This window comes from Bos grunniens, chromosome 5 (assembly GCF_055505025.1).
Source record: "Bos grunniens cultivar Pamir isolate PY7600 chromosome 5, Bosgru_T2T1.0, whole genome shotgun sequence".
Taxonomy (NCBI): domain Eukaryota; kingdom Metazoa; phylum Chordata; class Mammalia; order Artiodactyla; family Bovidae; genus Bos; species Bos grunniens.
The window spans coordinates 102,815,609-102,840,445 of NC_141169.1; the positions used below are offsets into that span (position 1 = coordinate 102,815,609).

At 38.8% G+C, this 24,837-nt stretch overlaps 1 protein-coding gene across 3 annotated transcripts in view; it reads left to right on the forward strand.

Moving 5' to 3' along the window:
* Window positions 1–3,875: 3,875 nt before the first annotated feature.
* LOC147372814 (scavenger receptor cysteine-rich type 1 protein M130) overlaps window positions 3,876–24,837 on the forward strand; it is a 36,500-nt gene continuing 15,538 nt past the window's right edge. For all 3 annotated transcript variants that reach the window (XR_015164314.1, XM_086402101.1, XM_086402100.1), the window contains exons 1-6: window positions 3,876–4,047; window positions 5,405–5,491; window positions 6,849–7,169; window positions 9,295–9,615; window positions 12,290–12,610; window positions 13,039–13,359. Coding sequence is in view for 2 of the 3 variants with exons in the window: in XM_086402101.1 (XP_086258227.1) it covers window positions 4,002–4,047; window positions 5,405–5,491; window positions 6,849–7,169; window positions 9,295–9,615; window positions 12,290–12,610; window positions 13,039–13,359 (1,417 nt within the window). In the remaining variant the exon portion in view is untranslated. The remainder of the gene's footprint in view (window positions 4,048–5,404; window positions 5,492–6,848; window positions 7,170–9,294; window positions 9,616–12,289; window positions 12,611–13,038; window positions 13,360–24,837) is intronic.

Here is a 24,837-nt window from a genome sequence, read left to right on the forward strand (position 1 = left end):
TAATACTCTCTGCAATTTATATGTAGAGATTTTTTAAAAGAACAATACAGAAGTTTATTTAGTTATAGAAACACTAGGTGGTTCTAACAAAGCTAATGACTTCATTTAGAGAAGGAATACAATGAGAATATGTATTTCTCAGATACACAAGGACTTTGCTAACAAGACCAAAATCTTTTCCAAAATCCAAAATGAGTTCCAAAATCTGGTACTACTTCTGTCTCTATTCCTCTTCCTTCTTCTGTTTGCCATGCAGAAGCTCATATAAAATATCAAAGTTTTCCTATGAAATTATCTTCTAACTTTCAGGTCCATTTAAAGTTTTTCACATCTTCAGTTTGCCTCTCCTGGTTCCTATCAAGGATTCGCCTTGCACCATGTATTGTAAACCTGAAAGATGGGCTAATGTCAGAGTTTTTCCTTTTCTTTATCTTACAGCAAAAAGTGTTCATCAAGATTTTCTAAACAGCTTTATTGAGGTATAATTGATAGATACTAAGCTCACATACTTAAAGTGATCAGTTTTTTAGTTTTGATAAACAGGTGTGTACCTGTGAAACCATCAAAGCAATCAAGACAATGAACATACCAATTATCCTTTGAAAGTTTCATCATTTTTACCCCCAGTATAAAAATGACTTAAGCAACCACTCCTTCCAGTCACAAAAGATTAGTTTGTATTTCCCAGAATTCTAAATGAGTTCACAAAGTAGAAGACTGATTCCTGTTGTCACATGTATCAACAGTTCATTCCTTTGTGATGTTGAGTATTAATTCCACTGCTCGTTTTCCCATTCACCAGTTGAAGGACATTTTTTTTGTTTGTTTGTTTCTAGTTTTTGTCCATTACAAGTAAAACTCACGTAAACATTCATGTACAGGTCACTAAATGAACATGTGTTACCAGTTCTCCTAACTAAAACCTTTGAGATGTTTAATATTTAAAAAATTTTAGGTTTTGTATTTATGTCTATGATCCCTTTTTGTATATGGTGTAAGGATTGAAATTCATCTTGCTGCAATATGAATAACCAACTGTTCAGCACCATTTATTGAAAATATTATACTTTGTCAAAAATCAATCATTTATATATGTGTTGATTATGTTAATACAACATTGTCTTCATTATGGCAGTTTTATAAAAAAAAAATCTCAAAATAGGCTAGTGTTAATCTTCCAACATGTTCATCACTTCGAAATTTGTTATGTCTGTTTTGCTGCTGCTGCTGCTAAGTCACTTCAGTTGTGTCCGACTCTGTGCGACCCCATAGACGGCAGCCCATCAGGCTCTGCCGTCCCTGAGATTCTCCAGGCAAGAACACTGGAGTGGGTTGCCATTTCCTTCTCCAATGCATGAAAGTGAAAAGTGAAAGTGAAGTCGCTCAATCGTGTCCGACTTTTAGAGACCCCAGGCACTGCAGCCTACCAGGCTCCTCCGTCCATGGGATTTTCCGACCCCTTGCATTTCTAAATAAAATTTAAAATCAATTTGCCAGTTATTATGAAAAAATGCCCACTAAGATATTGATTTTGGTTATATTGAATTTAGAATTCAAATTGTGAAGCACTGAAATCTTAACAATAAAGTCTTCTAACCGAAGGATTATTTAAATTAACCCAATTATTTAAATCTTCTTTAATTTCTTTCAAGAATTTTAATTCTTTAATTTCTAATATTAGATACTAGAAATAATATTATTATTTTAATATTACTATAACTAATATTATTTCTAATTTTAATTCTTTAATTTCTAATATTCTTTCAAGAATATTGTGTAGTTTGGAGTATATAGGACTTTCACATTTTTGGTCAAGTTTACTCAATATTTTGTATAATTTTGATACTACTACAAATGGAATTTACTTTTAAATTTTAACTTCTGATTTTTTTTTTGTTATGTGATTTTTGTATATTGATCATGTATCCTCCAACCTTGCTTAACTCAATGATTAATTCTAGTAGTTTTTTGTAAATTTTGTTATACATCCTACACAGATGATCATATCATCTGCCAAGAAAAAGACTGTTTTACTTCCTTTTCAACATGAATGTTTTTTATTTCTTTATCTTGCCTGATTGTCTTAGATAGTATCTCCAGTGCCATGTCAAATAGAAATGATTAAAATTAACATTTTGGTCTTTTGATCTTAAGGAGAAAGCATTCAGTCTTTGAGCATTAAATATGATTTTAGCTGTAGGCTTTTCATGGATACCCTTTACATACCTAGTTCACTAAGTTTTTATTGGGAACTGATGTTACATTTTGTGAAAAGCTTTTTTACATCTATCAAGTTGATTGAATAATTTTTCTGTTAAGAGTCTTATATAATGAGTTATATACAATTTTAATTTTTGAATGTTAAACTAACATTATATTTTTGGGATGAATCCTGCTTGGTTATGATATATTATTATTTTATATATTTCTAGATATTATTTACTAATATTTTGTCCAGAGTTTTGCATATATGTCTGTGAGAGATATTCCTATGTAATTTTCCTTCCTTATAATGTCTTTTTCTGGTTTTGATATAAAGTTATATTGACCTCATAGAACATGTTGGAAAGTAGTCACTACTCTTTGTTTTCTAGAAATGTTTGTTTAGAATTGGTATTATTTTTTTCCCTTAAATATTTGTTAGAATTTACCAGTGAAGCCAAAGGGGCTTAGAATATTCATTGTGGAAAGATTTTTAGGAAGTTTAATGCATATATATATTGCCATACTGAGTGAAGTTAAGTCAGACACAAAAAGACAAATACATGATATCACTTATATGTAAACTCTATAAAAAATGGTATAAATGAACTTCTTTACAAAACAGAAAGAGAGTCCCAGATGTAGAAAACTAACTTATGGTTAGCAGGGTAGAAAGAGGAGGTGTAGGGAGAGAGAAATTGGTAAATTTGTGTTGACATATACACATTACTATATATAGAACAGATAATAATTAGGACCTGCTGTATAGCACAGGGAACTCTTCTCAATACTCTCCAATGACTTATATGAGAAAAGAATCTAAAAAAGAGTGGGCATATATATATGTGTGTGTGTATAACTTTGCTGTACAGAAGAACTTAACATTATAAATCTGTACTCCAATAAATTTTTTTAAACAAGAAAAGAAATTCAAGTGCTGTCTATGGATAATCTGCACAAAATTATTCATGAGACACTTTTGATTATGGAAATAATAATAAAAGTGGCTATACAATCAAGCTTTAGTGATTTAATTATGTTTTGCCCATTTTATTTTGGTTTTTTAAAAAAATTCATTGCTAAGTGCTTATTTATTTATTTATTTATTTTTGGCTCCACTGGGTCTTCATTGCTCTGTGCGGGCTTTCTCTGGTTGCATCAAGAGGAGGCTACTCTGTTGTGATGCGCCGGCTTCTCATTATGGTGGCTTCTCTTGTGGAGCACAGGCTTCAGTAGGTATGGCTCATGGGCTCTAGAACTCTGGCTCAGTAGTTGGGGTACACGGGATTCATTGTTCTGAGGCATGTGGTATCTTCCCTGACCAGGGATTGAACCTATGACCCCTGCATTGGCAGGCAGACTCTTAACTACTGAACCACCAGGGAAGTACCTTACCTTAATTTTTTTTGACATAATTTCATCTCAAAACAATTATTATTTTTGTTTCAAATATATTCATCCAAAACACAGTGCAAAAATTTTATGTTCAATGACAACCATACTTGAGTTAGTATTTCCCCTTTAATTTTTGTAAATCTGTAGTGAATGTTTCTCAGTTTTCTTTGTTTCATGGCCCAAATGGAAGAAAACATGAGGACAAAAAGGAACCTCTCTCTTTTAATTACTTCCCTTTTCTGGTTGACTCCACCTCCATTATGAAGGCCTTCTTTTTTTGTGTGTGTGTGTGGAAGTGAAATGATTTTTAGAATTCCTAGTGGTCCTCTTCTTCAAGGGACTATTCCAAGACCAATTCTTCAAGGGACCAATACAAGAAGATTTAAGCATCATAAAACTTTGGAATGGACAAACTCAGAATGGTGCTACATGACAACTCTGGATCTGCTGGTAAAGCTTATCATTTGTTCTGTCTACTCTTTAATGGAGTATAGTAATATTCTGAAAGTCAGTGGATCTGATTTAATAATGATGCGCATCAGGAGGGTAAGTTATGGGAAAGAGCAAGAAGCCTATTAAGAAGTACCTGTATCTTCCATAGGTTCAAAATTGAAGGTATGAAATAAGGATTAGATTTGGCATCAATTCTGTAAAATCATTGAGGAACAACTATGTAAGGAACTAAAATTAACTGAATTGTATTGAGTATAAAACGAATAGTTGTTAGAAAGGATAGAACAAGTAAGAATGCATAGTGATGAAAAGTTGATTCCCTAGAGGGCATTTAGAATGACACCCCTGAGTGTTAAAAATCTACTTCATGATTTATGTGGATGCATTAAATTCATTTAGCATTCTTACTTTTTTTTCAAGCTTTTAAACTTGAAACCTTACCACATGAAAACATAGGTAGCAAGCGCACAGTTCTGTGTCATAGCATTTTTACTTTAAAATTACTGTAGGATGAGAGTAAGAAGGAGAAGTGAGAGTGATAGAGCATTTTAGGCTATTTTTGGAGATTAGATCCAGTGGCATGTGTGTGTGTGGATGCTTGGTCGCCGTGGTGTCTGACTCTTTGCGACCCCATGGACTGTAGCCCTCCAGGCTTCTCTGTCCATGGGATTTTCCAGGCAGGAATACTGGAGTGGGTTGCCATTTCCTCCTCCAGGGGATCTTCCTGACCCAGGGATCAAACCTGTGTCTTCTGCACTGGCAGGTGGATCCTTTATAACTGGGTCACCTGTGAAGCCCACAAGGTCCGATAATGGGGACTTTCAAATATAATCTTTGTCACTGTTTCCTCCAGTTGCAGTGTTCAATTAGAATTTAGCAGGCACTGTGCCAGGCACTGGTGAAGCTGGTGAACATTATAGGTATAATTTATTTCCTCATGGAACTTGCCATTGAATAATGTGGATCAGGTAGGCTTGGAGATGAGAATATCAGAGGTTGAATATTGTTCTGTGCCCAATGGGAGAAGTGACCACTTCTAAGTTTCATCAATGTCTTTTCAATTTTCCAGGTGCTAAGGCTCACTCTTGCAATTCTTTTTGCATTTCCAACTCTCTTCTTATCCCTCACTTCTTGGTTGCCTGTAACCATGGACATTTTCAAAGCTACTTCACTGTTGCTGTATGATCCTGGATATAAAATTTTCCTGCCTGCTTGCCTTGCCATTTAGGAGGAGGGTTTTCTGCCTTGGTTTGACTTTCTTTGTTAATTTCAAACCTCTGAAAGCACCTGCCTGCTCTAAAGCCTCTTTGGTTGGAAAGACTATACTTTTACCTTCTTTTATTTCTTTCCACAGGTTTTAAAAGGTGTTCTGTCCACTTCGGTCCCTTCACTCTTGCTGTGGTCTCAGTTCTCTATGCCTGTTTGGTCACCAGTGCTCTTGGTGAGTACTTTGTCAAATTTACTCACAATCTTTGCCCACTGTGATGAGAATCACTGACAAGCAAATCATTCTCCTGAAGGCTAAATAGCATCTAAAAGCAAGCTTCATGTTGTTTTGAAGGATCAGGATATTAAAAGCACAAAATGAATACTTAATGATGTGACCCTGCTTGCCCAAAATGTTAGTACAGCTTTTTTTTTTTTTAATAAATGCTCACTGGAAAAATGCATATTCCTTAAAGATCTGAAGTAATGTCTAACTAAAATATAGGGAACAATGCAGAGGAGGAGAAACGTCAGAACTGTTGGGATGAGGGAATTTTAGGAACACTTTGAAAACTCAAATGCCAAAATTTATCTTAAAATGTGTTCAGGGAAGCCAGATATAGATCAAGAACCACAGGTTTCTATGTTAGCTAAAATAATCACAAGGCGGTAGCTAAGACCCTTGGAAGGAGTAGGGGAGAGGGGATTTTTTATGGTAGAAGATAATAGGAAAATATCTCCATTTCAGTTTCCGTTTGGGTAGCTAAGTTCAGTAGATTTCAACTAGCATTTTAAGAATTTATGATATTTCCATATGTAAAATAGATGACCAGTGCAAGTTAGATGCGTGAAGCAGGGCACTCAAAGCCAGTGCTCAGGGACAACCCAGAGGGATGGGGTGGGGAGGGAGGTGGGAAGGGGTTTCAGGATGGGGGTACACAAGTACACCCGTGGCAGATTCATATCGATGTATGGCAAAATGACCACAATAGTGTAAAGTAATTAGCCTCCAATTAAAATTAAAAAATTAATTTTAAAAATTCACGGTATTTTGCATACATGTGTGAAATAGTTACTGAATTCCCAATAATCAGTCTTTCATTTTCACTATTAGCCTTCTTTCCACTAACTTACATAGCTTATCCCTATAAAATTTTGTAATATCTTATTTTTATGGTAAACTATCCATAGGATTATATACATTGATTTTATAAAGAATCTCAGCCATAAAATAAAGACACCATTGGAGAAACTTACATAGCTTATCCCTATAAAATTTTGTAATATCTTATTTTTATGGTAAACTATCCATAGGATTATATACATTGATTTTATAAAGAATCTCAGCCATAAAATAAAGACACCATATGGTATTGAATTACCCAGCTTTACTGCTTCTGTGTCATGGCTTCATTTGAAGCCTGTGACACTGATGTTTGGTTTTGAATTCCTATGAAATGACAGTCTCCTACTGTAACACAGATAGGTTCAGAAATGTTTCTCAAAACTGGCTTTGAAAAATAAGTAATCTAAGGAATAATCATTTTACTTGCTTTTGGATCTTGACCAATTGCTGCCTTTACCTGTTCCAGGGGGAACAGACAAGGAACTGAGGCTGGTGGCTGGTCAAACCAAGTGTTCTGGGAGAGTGGAGGTGAAAGTCCAGGAAGAGTGGGGAACTGTGTGCAACACCGGCTGGGACTTGGCTGCCGTCTCTGTCGTTTGTAAGCAGCTGGGATGTCCGTCTGTCATCAAAGCCACAGGATGGACCAATTCCAGTGCAGGCACTGGGCGCATTTGGATGGATCATGTGTCTTGTCGAGGCAATGAATCAGCTCTCTGGGACTGCAAACATGAGGGGTGGGGAAAGCATAACTGTACTCACCAACAGGATGTAGGAGTCACCTGCTCAGGTAAGACTTGTGTAAGGCAAACCTTGACATGAAATGCTTGGTGGGAAAAAACCTTATAGATGGGTTAAAAATGAAAAGGCCAGTTTTCTGTAAGTAATCTAGGTATAAAATGATCCAGGTATGAAGAGGGCCCAATTCATTGTTAAAGACCAGAAAATGTATGACAAGACCCATATTAAAAAAAAAAATCAAAAGAGATTCTGAATATTACAGTCAATGAGGAAGTGCTTAGCTTCAATTTTATATTAAGTAATCCTACTGTAACATTCTGTGCTCAGTTGCTTAATCATGTATGACTCTTTGTGACCCCAGGGACTGCAGCCTGTCAGGCTCCACTGTCCATGGAATTTCCTAGGAAAGAATACTGGAGTGGGTTGCCATTTCCTAAATCATATCTAACTTGATTCCTTGTCCCCTTTCCCCATAAAATGCTGCTTTCGTGTACTGGCTCATAAATCATGACAGTTTGCCCATTAACTGATAATCAATTTACCAAGTCAAGAAGTAAATACTCCTAGCACTAATCTGTTTTGTTGGAGGAAGGATATTTTGCAAGGTAGAATTGCTTTTTCCACTGTGCAATGCTATTCATTCCATTTACATGGTAGTTTTAATTTATAAAATATTTCATAAGTTTCGTCTCACTTGCTATTATGATAACCCAGACCTTTCTGCAGACAAAACCCAAGATCATGTTTCTGATCCAGTTCAGATTCCTGAGCTTCCAATTTCTCTTTGCTCATGTCATTGAACTTTAGGCAATCCTCTCACCGCCCAGCCTTTCTGTTAGAGACCATCTCCTTCATAGGACTGATTTCAGAAAGGATTAATCTCTATCCAGGCTTCCCTGATGGCTTAGTGGTAAAGAAGCTGCCTGCCAATGCAAGAGACATGGATTTGATCCCTCGGGAAGTTCCCCTGGAGAAGGAAATGGCAACGCACTACAGTATTCTTGCCTGGGAAATCCCAGGGACAGAGAAGTCGAGCGGGCTACAGTCCATGGGGTCACAAAGAGTCGGACACAACCTAGTGATTAAACAACAACAACAATCTTTACCCAGGCTCTGCGGTTTCATGGGAGTAACTAGTATCTAGACAACTCCTCAACTACTCCTTAATGCTATTATTTTGAGTAAGTTGTAAATCTTTCTAAACTTCAGCTTCTGAATAGTCAATAATATAACACATGTAAAGCTACCGGTACACTGACATGTAGGTCATAGGTGCTAAACATTAGCATTGGTTTCCTCATGGCTCACTGCTTCTCATTATCTAGACAACTCATTTCTCTTTCTTCTTCCTTCTCTTTCTCTGTTCTCCTCTTCCTTTCTCTTCTTTCTTTTCTTGTTGTCTTTCATTGTTAATCATTTTGCAGGGAAAGATAAGAAGTAATAATTGTAAGAGCTACATCAAGCATCTACAGTGAAGTTAAAAATCATAATAAATCTTGCCAGGCTCTTACTATTAATTATTGCTGTTGATGGTATTGACCATTTAAGCTAAGACCTCAGTGTAGTACTTTTACCTCCTGTGTTCTGTTTTTCATAACTTTGCATAAGGATCCTTTATATAAGGACGATGTCAATCAAATTTAGTTTTTGAACATTATACACCTAAAGCTTCAACTTGTGCATAATAATAGAAAGGAATGAGTAGTCAGGGACTCACGAGTTTCATGAGGTTTCCAAGTTCATATTTCTAAGGTTTCAGAGTCCATATTTCTGAGATTCTCCACCCTGATCAATGCTCAATTCTCAGAGCATCTACTTCTTGGAAATTCTGTTATCATCACATGCATAACAGTAAAGAGGGTAGACTTTTTTCTACTATTTATTTCTACATAGACATGTTTACTATGTCTTAGTAATAGAGGGAGACAAAGCAAAAAGTAAATTTTAATCCATAAAAGATTTTTTTGGGGGGTCAGTTGATACAGATGAAAGTCCTAATCATTAGTTAATTTTCAAAGATCAAAATCTTTCAACATGTGAACTGGAGCAGCATCCACAATGAGGCATCATTTTTAAGGACAGCAGCAAGTCTCAAGAGACCAGAGGAATACTATTCTCTAAGATCACTTCAGAATAAATATCACTTCTGAATTCTTGCCTTTTCTCTGCTCTAGATGGATCTGATTTGGAGATGAGGCTGATGAATGGAGGAAACCGGTGCTCAGGAAGAATAGAGATCAAATTCCAGGGCCAGTGGGGAACAGTGTGTGACGATAACTTCAACTTGGATCACGCTTCTGTGGTTTGTAAACAGCTTGGATGTGGAAGTGCTGTCAGTTTCTCTGGCTCAGCTAATTTTGGAGAAGGGTCTGGGCCAATCTGGTTTGATGATCTGGTATGCCATGGAAATGAGTCAGCTCTCTGGAACTGCAGACATGAAGGATGGGGAAAGCACAACTGTGATCACGCTGAAGATGCCGGAGTGATTTGCTTAGGTAAGGACTGCTCTGGGTTTGTTCCGTTCTCTCTGAGAGGACAAAAATGGGGGTAAAAGTCTCAAAGGTTTGAACTCTTAAAAACATAATGAAATGTGCTTCTTTTTTTTTCTCTTACTATTAAAAAAATTTTTTTTTAATTGGAGTATAGTTGCTTTACAATGTTGTGTTATTTTTTTCCTGTACAACATGCAGATGACCAAGAAGTACATGAAAAGATGCTCAATGTCACTAATTAGTAGAGAAATGCAAATGAAAACTACAATGAGGAAAGTCTTCTTCTTTTATTGCCTCATTATTACCAATTTCAGGATGCAGTTCTGATACTTGTGGGGTTTTTTGTTGTTGTTGTTGTTGTTATTGTTCAGTCACTTAGTTGTGTCTGACTCTTTTGTACCTCCATGCGCTGTAGCCCACCAGGCTCCTCTATCTATGGAATTCTTCAGGCAAGAATACTGGAGTGGGTTCCCATTTCCATCTCCAGGGGATCTTCAAGCCTAGAGATGGAACCTAAATCTCCTGCAAATTCTTTACCACTGAGCCATGGGGAAGCCCGTGAGGAATTTTTCTTTCTTTTTTTTTAACCATTCACTGAAATTAGGATAAATAGTTTAGGGAGGGAGGATGAGCCATGAAATTGAGATCCAAGTTATGAGGATAGAAGGGAGTATTCAGAGAACAGGCTACTCCCTCACCCCTCCAAAAAAAGAAAGGAAAAGAAACCAGGTTAACTAGAAAATGTTACTTTCTGGATGTTTTAGAAGAAAGTCACCCCTATTATTATCCTCTACCTATAAAATCCTCCTCTTTAGCCACATTGACCCACCCTTCATCAAACTATTAGTTTAAATTCACAGAATCAAATGATTTAAAAAACTGGGTATCTATTAAAATCTCATTTACGCTAATACTACACTGTGAGCAGGCATTGTGTCTTTCTAGGGACTTTCACGTTCCATCCTTTATTAAGGTCTGGGACATGGTTTTGTGTGTACAAAAATGTCACTCTCCTTTCTTCAATTGAATGCCTCATTTGAAGACCTAGTAAGCCTTGGACCCCAGGGGATATTTAGGAAATTATAACCAGGGTAAAAATGTTCTTGTATTCACCAGGTTTTATTTTTTTTTTCAAATGAAGGAAATTCAATTCAAACTAGCTTTAAAATAAGGGAATACTGACTCAGAAAACTGGGAAATACAGGAGGTACAGTTAGCTCCATCCATGAATGGATTCAGCACTTAAACAATATCATCAAGGTTCTGGCTCTTCTTTTATTTCTTGAATTGCCCCCTTTTTTTTTTTTGAAACCATGCTGTTTATCTTGTGGGGATCTTAGTTCTCTGACCAAGTATAAAACCTAGGCCCCGTGCAGTGGAAGCTCACAGTCCTAACCACTGGACTACCAGGGAATTCCCAAGTTGGCTTTTTTCTTGTTGAACAGTGTGATCATGTACAGTCTGAACCACAAAGAATGGGATTCCTACAGAAAAGATTGGTTTTTTTAGCTGAAGAAAGTGAAAGGGATTTGGGGTAGAAAAAATACAGTATGTACCTTCCGGTTTCCTTTACTCAGGTCTCCAGTCAGCATGTTTCTTCTCAGTGTGTTTGATACATGCTGAGGAATCACAATAAACAGCACTGTGACCAAAAAAAAAAAAAAAAGAAAAGAAAGAAACTAAAAGTGCCAGAGGAAAAACCCAATTTATTTATTATAGGATATTACTCAGAATCAAGTGCTAGTCTTTGAGGAGTGTTGATTGGGGGAAAGTGAAAGGAGTAATGATGAAGTCCCTTCTCTCTTTCACTGCTTTTAAACTATGGACATGGTCAGAAAGGGGTCAGGCATGGTAATACAAGCCAAATAGTCTGGGTAGGTAATGCAGTCAGAGCCAAAAGTGAGTGTTAAGTATTGCAGCAAATATATATATATTTATATTTATATAAGCACCTAGGCATCTGTAAGTATGTATTTAACAGGGAAAAAAAAAAAAACCAACAAAAACATCTGTGGTATTTAAACAAGCAGATTCTAGATAAATTTCTGTTCCTTGGCCTCCTGTTAGAAACTCTTCCTGTAATGCATGCTCTCCACAGTGAAAAGTTCTGTCTTCTTTTTTCTTAATTGATTGATTGACCTTTTCCATTATGATTTATTATAGGATACTGAATATAGTTCTCTGTGCTATACAATAAGACCTTGCTATTTATCCATTTGATATAAAATGGTTTGCATCTGCTAGTGCCAAACTCCTAATTCATAAAAAATCCTGTCTTCTTGTTTTTAAATTGGAGTATGATTGTTTTACAATCTTGTGCTAGTTTCTGCTGCACAACAAAGTGAATCAGCTGTATGTATACATATATCCCCTCCCTCTTGAGCCTCCCTCCCACTCTCATCTTCATCCCAGCCCTCCAGGTCATCACAGAGCACTGATTTGAGCTCCTGTGCTATACCCCAGGTTCCCACTAACACTTTTTTCTTGCCTGATCTGCTCCTACTTCCATCTTTAATGATTTTCAGTGGGAATATATCATTATTTTCTCTGTCTCTGCTTATGTCCCCCCACCCCACCCCGCCCCCTGCCTTTTTCTTATCTCATCTCAGGTCGAGCTGTTTAGAGCATCTTCATGCTTGTTTCTTTATCACTGACTGGCTTTGTTTCCCTCTTACAGAGGGAGCTGACCTGAGCCTGAGACTGGTAGATGGAGTCACCAAGTGTTCAGGAAGATTAGAAGTGAGATTCCAAGGAGAATGGGGGACAGTGTGTGATGATGGCTGGGACAGTGATGATGCTGCTGTAGCCTGTCAGCAATTGGGATGTCCGACTGCCATCACTGCCGTCGGTAGAGTCAATGCCAGTGAGGGAACTGGACACATTTGGCTTGACAGTGTTTCCTGCCAAGGACATGAATCTGCTGTCTGGCAGTGCAGACATCACGAATGGGGAAAGCATTACTGCAATCATAACGAAGATGCTGGTGTGACCTGTTCTGGTAAGTTAAAACAAGAAAAACAGAGAAGGAAGGGTCTGTGTTCTTTAGGAGTAGGAATAGGTGTAAGAGGTGAGAGAGAGAGAGAACTAGCTAATGATTTCCTTGTTAGGAATTCTTTTCAGGTATGAGGAATCTTTAACACATTCTTTATTTGACTAGTTTGGAGGGTTGTCTGTCTCTATTTTCTATAAAAATTGTTTCAACTGCTATTAGGGACCACACTTCAAATTCTAAATCTACAAGTTTTGAAACTATAGCCCCATTTCTAACCAAATTCATGGTCTATGCTGCTCTTCTAAAAGCCAGGAAGTAGGTAAGCCAGAATTTCTAGTGTCTCAGTATCTGAGAAGGAACAAGATTGAAAAAAGTACCCTATGGTAGTTAACCGCCATATGTATCTATGGCCTAAGTTTATGTTTCTTTTGCAGATGGATCAGATCTTGAACTGAGACTCAAAGGTGGAGGTAGCCGCTGTGCTGGGACAGTGGAGGTGGAAATTCAGAAACTGATAGGGAAAGTGTGTGACAGAAGCTGGGGACTGAAAGAAGCTGACGTGGTTTGCAAGCAGCTGGGATGTGGATCTGCGCTCAGAACATCCTATCAAGTTTATTCTAAAATTCAGGCAACAAACACATGGCTGTTTTTAAACAACTGCAATGGAAATGAGACTTCTATCTGGGACTGCAAGAACTGGCAATGGGGTGGGCTTAGTTGTGAACACTATCATGAAGCCAAAGTTACTTGCTCAGGTAAGACTTTCAATCAACCTGTAAAGAAGTTGCATTCCAATTTCATTCTTTTATGTGGAGCTGTCCAGTTTTCCCAGCACTATTATTTAAGAGACTATCTTTTCTCCATTGTATATTTTTGTCTCCTTTGTGATAGATTAATTGGCAATAAATGTGTGGATTTATTTCTGGGCTTTCTATCCAGTTCCATTAATCTCTGTGTCTGCTTTTGTCTCAGTACCATGCTGTTTTGATGACTGTAACTTTGTAGTTTAGTCTGAAGTTAGACAGCCTGATTCTTCCAGCTTTATTCTTCTTTCTCAAGATTATTTTGGCTATTCGGGATCTGTTGTGCTTCCATACAAATTTAAAATTTATTGCTTAATTCTGTAAAAAATGCCATCAGTAATTTGATAGGGATTGCATTGAATCTGTATATTGCCTTGGGACTATGGTCATTTTAACCATATTTAACCAAACTGATTCTTCCAGTCTAAGAACAAAATATATCTTTCCATTTCTTTCATCAGTGTCTTGTAGTTTTCCGAGTACAGGGCTCTTGCCTTCTTAGGTAGGTTTATTCCTAGGTATGCTATTCTTTTTTAATGTATGTATGTATGTATATGCTCAGTTGTTCAGTCATGTCTGATTCTTTGCAGGCCCATGGACTGTACCCTTCCATGCTCCTATGTCCATGGAATTTTCCAGGCAAGAATACTGGAGTGGGTTGTCATTTCCTACTCCAGGGGATCTTCTTGATCCAAGATCAAAACTGTGCCTCTTGTGTCTCCTGCATTGGCAGGTAGATTCTTTTTGACTAACATCATCTGGGAAGCCCTTTAGATGTGATAGTAAATGGAACTGTTTCTTTAATTTCCCTTTCTGATAGCTCATTGTTAGTATATAGAAAGGCAACAGATTTCTGTATTTTCATTCTGTATCCTGCAACTTCACCAAATTCACTGATGAACTCTAGTAGTTTTTTGGTAGTGACTTTAGGATTTTCTAAGCACAGTATCATCTTGTCTGCAAACAGAGACAGCATTACTTCTTCCGTTCTAGTTTGGATTCCTTCTATTTCTTCTCCTTGTCTAAATTTCTGTGGATAGAACTTTAGATATTATGTCAAATAAAAATGGCAAGAGTGGGCATCCTTGCCTTGTTCCTGATCTTAGAGAAAATGCATTCAGCTTTTTCACCATTGCATATGATATTAGGTAAATTGCCTATATACTATATATATATATATATAAAGATATTATAAAATCTATATAAACAATAGAATGGGAAGGACTAGAGATTTCTTCAAGAAAACTAGAGATACCAATGGAACATTTCATGCAAAGATGGGCACAATAAAGACAGAAATGGTATGGACCTAATAGAAGCAGAAGATATTAAGAAGAGGTGGCAAGAATACACAGAAAAACTATACAAAAAAGATCTTCATGATCCAGTTAACCATGATGATGTGATTGCTCACCTAGAGCCAGACATCCTGGAATGTGAAGTCAAGTGGGCCTTAGGAAGCATCACTACAAACAAAGCTAGTGGAGGTGATGGAATTCCAGTTGAGCTATTTCAAATCCTGGAAGATGATGCTGTGGAAGTGCTGCACTCAATATGCCAGCAAAGTTGGAAAACTCAGCAGTGGCCATAGGACTGGAAAAGGTCAGTTTTCATTCCAATTCCAAAGAAGGGCAATGCCAAAGAGTGTTCAAACCACCACACAGTTGCACTCCTCTCACACACTAGCAAAGTAATGCTCAAAATTTTCCAAGCCAGGCTTCAACAGTACATGAACCACGAACTTGCAGATGTTCAAGCTGGGTTTAGAAAAGGTAGAGGAACCAGAGATCAAATTGCCAACATCTGCTGGATCATAGAAAAAGCAAGAGAATTCCAGAAAAATGTCTACTTCTGCTTTATTGATTATGCCAAATCATAATCATAAAAACTGTGTGGATCACAACACACTGGAAAATTCTTCAAGATATGGGAATACCAGAGCATCGTACCTGCCTCCTGAGAAAAATCTGTATGCAGGTCAAGAAGCAACAAGTAGAGCTGGACATGGAACAACAGACTGGTTCCGAATTGGGAAAGGAGTACATCAAGGCTGTATATTGTCACCCTGCTTATTTAACTTATATGCAGAGTACATCATGCAAAATGCTGGGCTGGATGAAGCACAAGCTGGAATCAAGATTGCTGGGAGAAATATCAATATCCTCAGATATGCAGATGACACCACCCTTATGGCAGAAAGTGAAGAGGAACTAAGAGCCTCTTGATGAAAGAGGAGAGTGAAAAGGCTGGCTTAAAACTCAACATTAAAAAAACTAAGACCATGGCATCCAGTCCCATCACTTCATGGCAAATAGATGGGGAAACAATGGAAACAGTGAGAGACTTTCCTTTCTTGGGCTCTAAAATCATTGCACATGGTGACTGCAGCCATGAAACTCCTTGGAAGAAAAGCTATGACCAACCTAGATAGCATATTCAAAAGCAGAGACATTACTTTGCCAACAAAGGTCTGTCTAGTCAAGGCTATGGTTTTTCCAGTAGTCATGTATGGATGTGAGAGTTGGACTATAAAGAAAGATGAGTGCCAAAGAATTGATGCTTTTCAACTGTGGTGTTGGGAGAAGACTCTTGAGAGTCCCTTGGACTGCAAGGAGATCCAACCAGTTCATCCTAAAGCAAATCAGTCCTGAATATTCATTGGAAAGACTGATGCTGAAGCTGAAACTCCAATACCTTGGCCACCTGATGCAAAGAGCTGACTCATTTGAAAAGACCCTGATGTTGGGAAAGATTGAAGGCAGGAGAAGAAGAGGATGACAGAAGATGAGCTGGTTGGATGGCATTACCGACTGAATGGACATGAGTTTGAGCAAGCTCCAAGAGTTGGTGATTGTCAGGGAAGCTTGATGTGCTGTAGTCCATGGGTTTGCAAAGAGTCGGACATGACTTAGTGGCTGAACTGAACTGAACTGAGATTGCCTATCTGCACTTCACTGTTCTTATTTTGGGGTTTTGTCTTGTTCCTTGTTTGGAACATGTTCCTCTGTTGCCTCATTTTGCCTGATTTGCTATTTTCAGTTCTATGTAGGTGGTAGGTTGGTGACATTTCCCAACCTTGGAGAAATTACCTTCTATGGGAAATGTTCTATGCTCCCAGCAGCATACTCCCCTCTGGTTACCAGAGCTATGTGCTCTAGTTTGCCCCATACGTTAACAGCACAAGTCCTTCTATTGTGGTTGGCTGACTACTGTTAGTGGTCTGGTAGGCATGGCTGGGCCCTAGTCTGGTTGTTTGCTAGACTCGGCCTTGTGCAAAAGCTGCCAGTCACTGCTTGGTGGGACTGGGTCATGGGGTAGCTGGTTGCAGACACCAGGAGTATTTCAGAGCTAGTGCTGTTCTACTTGTGGTTTGAACCAAGTTTTACAGTGAGTGTGGGGGAGACAGTGTTCCCAGATCTAGTGAAAGCCTGCTGGTGAGTAGAGCTGGTTCCTGGGGCAGCTGGCTGAGAGGTCCAACCTGTCTCAGAGTTGGTGTCCATCTGCTTGTTGGTAGGGCCAATGCCCAAAGGATTTTAGGGTTGGTGTTCACCTACTGGTGCATGAAGCCATGTCCTGGGGCTAGTGCCAGTCCAGTGGTAGACAGAGTCAGCTCCTGGGGTCCCCTGCTGCAGGGCCCAGGAATCCCAGAGCTGGTGTTGGCCTGCTGGTGGACAGGGCCAGGGCCCAGGGAATGCTGGTTGTAGGGTTGCACTGGTCCTGGGGCTGGGATCTCTGGGAGATAAGACTTGTCCCAGGGTTAGCACTAGCCCTGTTGGGTAGAGCTGGGTCCTGGGATTTCTGGCTGCAGAGCCCAGGGTCCTGGAGCCTAAATTGGTCAGCTGATGGGCAGGGCCAATGCCCAGGGTGTCCCTAGGCTAATGTCAGCTCACTGGAGTATGGGGGTGGTGAAACTGGGGCTCTGGCTTCAGGTCCCAGGGGGTCCCTGTGCTAGTGCCAGTTTCCTGGTATGTGGGGCTGAGTCCTGGCCCTCTAGTGGGCACTGCCATGTCCCAGGGTGTCTGTGGGCTCAGGGAGTCTCAAGGCAGCTAATAGAGGACAGTGGTAGGGGTGTGCGTCCCTGCCTGTTTAGTTTCTTGGCCTCAGGTGTCCCACTTCTGGTACTGACAGGCTGGTGACTGGGTCTGGGTCTTGGTGCTAATAAGCTAAAGGGAGGATTCCAAAATGACTTCTTCTAATACCAGTGTCCTCGTGGTAGAAGGAGCTCCCCAAAATGGCTGCTGTCAGTATCTGGGTCCCCAGGTCCCCACGTGATGAGTTCCATCACATCCCACCTCTCCAGAAGACTTTCCAAGATCAGCAGGTGGGTCTGGCCCAGGCTTCTTTCAAATTGACTGCTTCTGCCCTGGGTCCCAGAGTGGGTGGGATTTTGTGTGTGTCCCTTAAGAGAGGAGTCTCTATTTCCCACAGCCCTCTGGCTCTCCCAAAAGTAAGCCCTGCTGGCTTTCAAAGTCAAACGTCCTGGGAGCTTATCTTCCTGGTGCAGCACCACTGGTTGGGGAATTCCTTGATCCTTGGGGAGAACCTCTGCAACTGCAATTATCTTCTTATTTGGTGGTCGCGTACCTGGGTCTATGGGCCTTGACTATACTGTGCCCTGCCCCTCCTGCTTGTCTTGTTGTGATTCTTTCTTTATACCTTTAGTTGTAGAAGATCTTCTCTGCTAGACTTTGGTCTTTCTCGTAAGCAGTTGTTACTTTGGTGTGCTCATGTGAAGAGATGACTCAGGATCCTCCTCCTCTGTCATCTTGGCTGTGCCTTCTGAACATTTTTATGTATTTCATGCAACTTCTTTAAAAAACTCAAAAGTGGTCTGTGATTGGTAGTCTTGTGGACAATCCCTAGCATTTTATGTTAATCACTTGTTGATAAATGATGCCTTTTTAACAACAAGGTGTTCACCAAGACACACCTAGAGCTGTTCTTCCAAAGTAATTATCATATCCTACTGGACAAGAGGGCTTTCCTGGTGGCTCAGTGGTAGGTAAAGAATCTGCCTACCAATGCAGGACACAGAGGTTCAATCTCTGGGTTGGGACAATCCCCTGGAGAAGGAAATGGCAACCCACTCTACTATTCTTGCCAGGGAAATCTCATGGACAAAGGAGCCTGGTGGCTACAGTCCATGGGGTTGCAAAGAATTGGACATGATTTAACGACTAAACAACAACTGGACAAGAACAATGAGTTGCCCTGTAGGTGAGGGAGTGTGGTGAGCCAATCTGATGGACCAGGTTCTGCCCTCTGAGAAGCTGCTGTCTGTGCTCTGTCCTTCATGTGCCCAGGTGCTCTTCTCAGAGCAGTACTTCCTAGTGCATTGTTCCCATCATCAGCTCTGTGTTCAGTTTCGAGAGTATATCCATCCAGAGGCTGCACACCTTTCACAACCCACTTCATGCTGATGCTGATTTAGGGACCCTTGGGTTGCTTTAGGGTTGAGTATTCATTAACTGATATCAGTCACCCTCAAATTCAGCAAAATATTCTCTTCAGACTTAGTAGATTTCTTGCCTATTTGCTTTAACCCAATGTCATGTGAAAATAACCACCATCAAAGAATAAATTACATATTTTGATCTATCCTGTGATCAGACCCTTCCTCTCAATTTATTGGCCACTGCCCTAAGGTCATTTGAAACCATGGGTTTGAGAGGGAAGGCAAGACGTAAATCCTATCTTTGCTGGTAGGCTCATTGTCTTTATATGCAGAGCATCAATTTTATTTTCTGCTAAATCTGAAGTTTTATCACCATCTTAATTTAGGGGACAGGATACTAAGGTTTTTTTTTTTTTTCAATTCTGTAAGTTTCAAATTATAGGACTCTCAATTAACTATATCTAATAGCTGCAGGCAGCTTTCCTGGTGGCTCAGCAGTAAATAATCAGCTTCCAATGCAGGAGATGCAAGAAACTCAGGTTCTATCCCTGGGTCAAGAAGAGCCGCTGGAGGAGGGCACGACAACTGTCTCCAGTATTCTTGCCTGGAGAATCCCATGGACAGAGGAGCTGGGGGGGCTATGTCCATGGGGTCATGGAGTCAGACACAACTGAACGCAGTAGCTGCAGGCAGAGGATGTCTCCCTCACAAAATTAGTATTTTTCCTTCCACTTCTTCTTGTAATCTACTGGCTTCTAGTCTCAGCCCATCTCTCTCCTAAATGTTAAAAGTGGCAAGGAGGATTTTTTTTCTTTTTTTATATACTTTCCCTTTTTTACACTTTTCCCAATATGTTATCCATTTTTCATCTTTAGTGAATATATAATTTTCTTTTCAGTGTGATATCTGTCCAGATATTTTACCATGGATAACAATACTTATTAGCTTTCCAGCCTACAATATCTATGTCATCAGTATATTATAGCCATGAATTCCATCCAACAACATCCAAAATTTAGGTTTTATTACTAGAGTACCTTATTTGTGATAACCCATTCTAAATTACATAGGATTCTATTGGTGGTTTAGTTGCTAGGTCGTGTCTGACTCTTGCGACTCAATGGACTGTAGCTTGCCAGGCTCCTCTGTCCATGGGCTTTCCCAGACAAGAATATTGGAGTGGGTTGCCATTTCCTTCTCCAGCGGATCTTCTTGATCCAGGGATCGAACCTAGGTCTCCTGCATTACAGGTAGATTCTTTACTGTCTGAGCCACCAGGGAAGCCCAGGATTCTATTTAGCTGCATATAATAAAAATCCCAAATAGCATAAATTTGCAACTTAACATGGGTTCCCTCCCTTTACAAAGTCATATTTTTGTTTGCTATCTGCCATATGTGCACTTTGCTTTCTTTTGTAAACTCTCTTGTTATATTTCTGTAGCATTTGAAACCCTTCTACTAATTTTTGGGCCAAGACTTTAGCTCTGTCCTTGTTTTTCTAAAAATAGAGTTTGTAATTTCATTTTTTGATTTACTTGATTCTTTCAGAAGATTTTCAGGAAAAAAATGATGGAAATACCATCTCTGTGTCTGTCAAGTTCAAACTACGAATTCCATAGTCTGTTTAAATTCTTAGACTTTTATAAAGCATAAGGCATTGTGGTTGATAGGGGCCAGAAAAACTCAGTAAAGCAGGAAGACTAGAAATACAAAGCAACCGTTTACCCCTGAATTGTAGTTTAGACAAGATAGCTACAAAGATGTCTAAGAGTTTTGGGCATGAAATTGCTCTGAATCCCAGACATTTTGTTTGTGATGACTGTATAGGTGCTGTAGAGCACTTTTGAATGTAATAACTTGTTCATTTGAATTTGTTTTATTTTACTAAAACCTGAAAGATAATTTTGAGATTAGAATGAGCTATACTTTTTCGGAGTCTGGAAAGGAATAAATGATGAAAACGCATTAGTGCTTCTTTAAATTGTATTGTATCTATTACCAAACAAAATGAAATACCTCTAATTATTTCTTATATTTGTTCTTCATTTCTTCAGAAAGAAATAAATATAGATTTAGTTACTGATGTTAGGGAAAGTTTAATTTATTGATTAAAAGGGCTAAATCCAGGCACAAAAATTCAGTTAATGGCTTTTATGTTAAAATGCAGTCATAGCACAGATGTGGAGACTGGACTTGTGGACACAGGGTGTGAAGGAGAGGGTGGGATGAATTGAGAGAGTAGCATTAACATGTATACACTACCATGTATAAAATAGATAGCTAGTGGGAAGCTGCTGTACAGCGCAGGGAGCTCAGCCCAGTGCTCTGTGTTGACCTGGAGGGGTGGGATGGGTGTTGGGGTGGGAGGAAGGTTCAAGGGGGAGGGGATATGTATGTGTATATATGTATATATATATACACACACACACACACTTATAGCTGATTCATGTTGTGTACAGCAGAAACTAATACAACATTGTAAAACAATTATACTCCAATTTAAAAATACATTTCAAAAAATGCAGTCATAGGATTAACAGGAAAAAAAAATCCCTTAAAGAAGTAAATTATCAATATTCTAATCATGTACTCAGAGTAAATGGTATAAGGAAGCCATTCTGTGGTATAGACTAATGTGTTACTAGCAGACTTAATGAAATAAAGCTGAGGATGGAGTCTCCAAGTAATTTCTAGAAGAAGGATTTTTCTTTTGCCTTGGACTCAAATATTTTAGGACTAAGGAAATAGGAGGATATCTATTTGTTTTGCTTTTTTGAGGGGGAAGTTGTTTTTCACTGGTTGTATTTTATTTGCTCAAGATCAGTCTAGAGAGAGCAAGAGGCTAAAAGAAAAAATCTAAGAAACTGTTTTTATCCAAAGACTTAGGTCTGTCCAAAAGTGGAATAGGATCATATGAATAAGAGTTAATGATATCTTAGAGTAATTTCATTCTCAAATAATGATTCAACAAGATTAAACTCAACTCCAGTCACTGTGTTGTAGAGGCATTATTTGCTGTAAAGTCTTAGCTCTGTTTAAAAAGCAACGTGTTATTCAACTCAAATTTGGATGGAACTTGCTTCAAACATATTGAATGGATAAGTGGTGAAATTTTTGTACAGCTGAGTTATTCTGTATTGCTATGATAGAGAATATCATCAGATCTAGAACATTTTAGGAAATTGGCAAGGGCTGATGGTATATTTGTGTCATGCTGATAGTAATGTCAAGGGATCTTAAGAATTAGTGATATTTAAAAAAAGGAGTAGTCATGTTTGACAGCAGGCATCTCTAAAAGACTTATGCCTTTTAGAAAGTCCAATTCCATATGCCTCTTATTTCTTTCCTCTCTTTTAAGATGAATTAAAGAAAATACTTTGTATCTTCTGTGTAACTTGAATTACCTCCTAGTTGCTGAGAGTTGGACACAACTTAGAGACTGAACAACAAATGTTAAAAGAAGCTCTTAATTATCTTGATGAGTGGCTCTCAACCTAGTGAAGCATGCCCTTAAAGCCTGAGCTCCATTTTTTCAGCTGTATAGCTTGTGTGTCTTTTCTTTACCTTTTAAAATCCAGCCATACTAAATTACTCATAATCCCTCAATTAGACCATCCTGTCTCATGATTGTATTCTTTAAATGCCATATCACATATCATTTACTTGGCAAACTTCTCATCTTTTTTCAAAGCTCAGTTCAGATTTATGGTACTCTTTATAGTTTTCTCCGGAGAAGGCAATGGCACCCCACTCCAGTACTCTTGCTTGGAAAATCCCATGGATGGAGGAGCCTCTTAGGCTGCAATCCATGCGGTCGCTAAGAGTCGGACATGACTGAGTGACATCACTTTCACTTTTCACTTTCATGCATTGGAGAAGGAAATGGCAGCCCACTCCAGTGTTCTTGCCTGGAGAATCCCAGGAACGGGGGAGCCTGGTGGCCTGCCGTCTATGGGGTTGCACAGAGTTGGAAACGACTGAAGTGACTTAGCATAGCATAGCATAGCATAGTTTTCTCCAGGCAAGAACACTGGAGTGGGTTGCCATTTCCTTCTCCAATGCATGAAAGTGAAAAGTGAAAGGGAAGTCGCTCAGTCGTTTCCAACTCTTAGCGACCGCATGGACTACAGCCTACCGGGCTCCTCCATCCATGGGATTTTCCAGGCAAGAGTACTGGAGTGGGGTGCCATTGCCTTCTCTGATAGTTTTCTTACAAAGGCCCAAATATAACTGATAACTCCTTCCTTAGTTTTGTATCTAAAACATGTATCTCGTTTTGGACTCATTACATGAACATGTATATCTTCTACTAAATTATGTGTTCTTGAAGGAGAGAGAAATCAGTGAAAAATTGAGCATCCTTGAAAGAAGTAACTTTGTCCCCCAAACATAAGTTTGGGAAATATAAGTAGAGCAAAAAGTGTCTGCAGAGACACAGAAGCTTGAAAAAGCATCTTTAGGCTGGGGTAACAAGTATGTTTGGCAGAGTAATAGATGTTAAGGCTTTTAAAGTGACATCATAGAGTTTTTTCGAGTATGCTAAAATAATGCTTATTATGTCTCCTTAATTTGAATAAATGAGTGCTATTGGGGAAGCTGCCAAAGTTTTCTGCTACAATTTCCTCAAAAAAAAAAAAATGGTGGTAATAATATCTACTCCTTCATGGGAATTGCACAGCAAGTGATCAATGTATGTTAGCTACTATGGTTATGATTATTATTAGTAGTACTAGAATTATCTATCCTTACTGATAGACTGAACTCTGTGATAGATTTTTTAGCCCATCCAAATGCCTAAAACATTGTAAGTGCTTAATAATATTTGTTGAAAAGATGAATTATTGTATACACAGTAAAGAAACATTGACTTCTCTTAGACAGAAATTATGTGAAAATATTTGAAATTTAATATTTGTGGTCATGACATAAACTTATTGGAAAGAGGACTTAAAGGCAAGGAGACCACTTTGGAAGCTATTGCAAAAGTCTACATGACGTATGGTGACAAATTACATCAAAGTAGTAGCAGTAAGTATGGAGAAAAAATATGCTGGAGAGTCAGTCAGCTGGTGCAGGTGGCTTTCACATGTGCAGTGTGTTGTGAGGGTCAAGAGTCTAGGCTCTATAGTATACTGCCTGGCTTCAAACCCTGTCCCTTCATTAACCTGCTGCGTGACCTTAGCAAATTACTTCACTTCTGTGCATTTTAGTTTCCTTGTCTTAATAATTATACCCTAAGGCAACAATAAGGATGAAATAGTGATTGCTAAATAAATACTAAGATGCCATATTTGTTGTTGTTTAGTTGCTAAGTTGTGTCTAACTCTTTATGACCCTAGGGACTGTAGCCTGCTAGACTCCTCTGTCCATGGGATTTCTCAGGCAGAATACTGGAGTGGCTTGCCATTTCCTTCTCCAGGGAATCTTCCCGACCCAGGGATTGAACCTGGGTCTGCTGCTGGGTCTCCAGGCAGATTCTTTACCACTGAGACTCCAGGGAAGCCCAAAATGCCACATACAAATATACATATATAGTAGGTGTTCACTTAATCTTCATTGCTATCATTATTATCATTATTTCTGAGGAGATAAACACAGGGGTTCAATTTCAGATGGTTCTAATTTGGTCCTGGATACCATTAATTGAATAAAGACTATGGTGGCCTTGTCAGTGCATAATTCATTCAATTTGGAACACCTTAAGTTCGAGATGTCCAAATAGATCTGCTTATGACTATACATTTAAAGAGAAATGTATAGATGAAAACATATTTACTGGCAGTTGAGAGAAAATGCCCACTGAGGAGATGAGAAAGCTGAGGACTGAACTTTGATTGGGGAACACATGACAGGTTCTGATAAAGCACCGGCAGGCAGGAAGGAGGAGAAAACAGGGGGAAAAGAGTGTCTCATGTATCAAGTATGAGAGATATCAAAGAATAAGTCTGTTTTTCATTTTGGAAATAGGAAGTAGATATATTAAAAGTCTTTACCTAGAACCACTTGAAACGGTTGGGGCAGACTCCAGATTGCG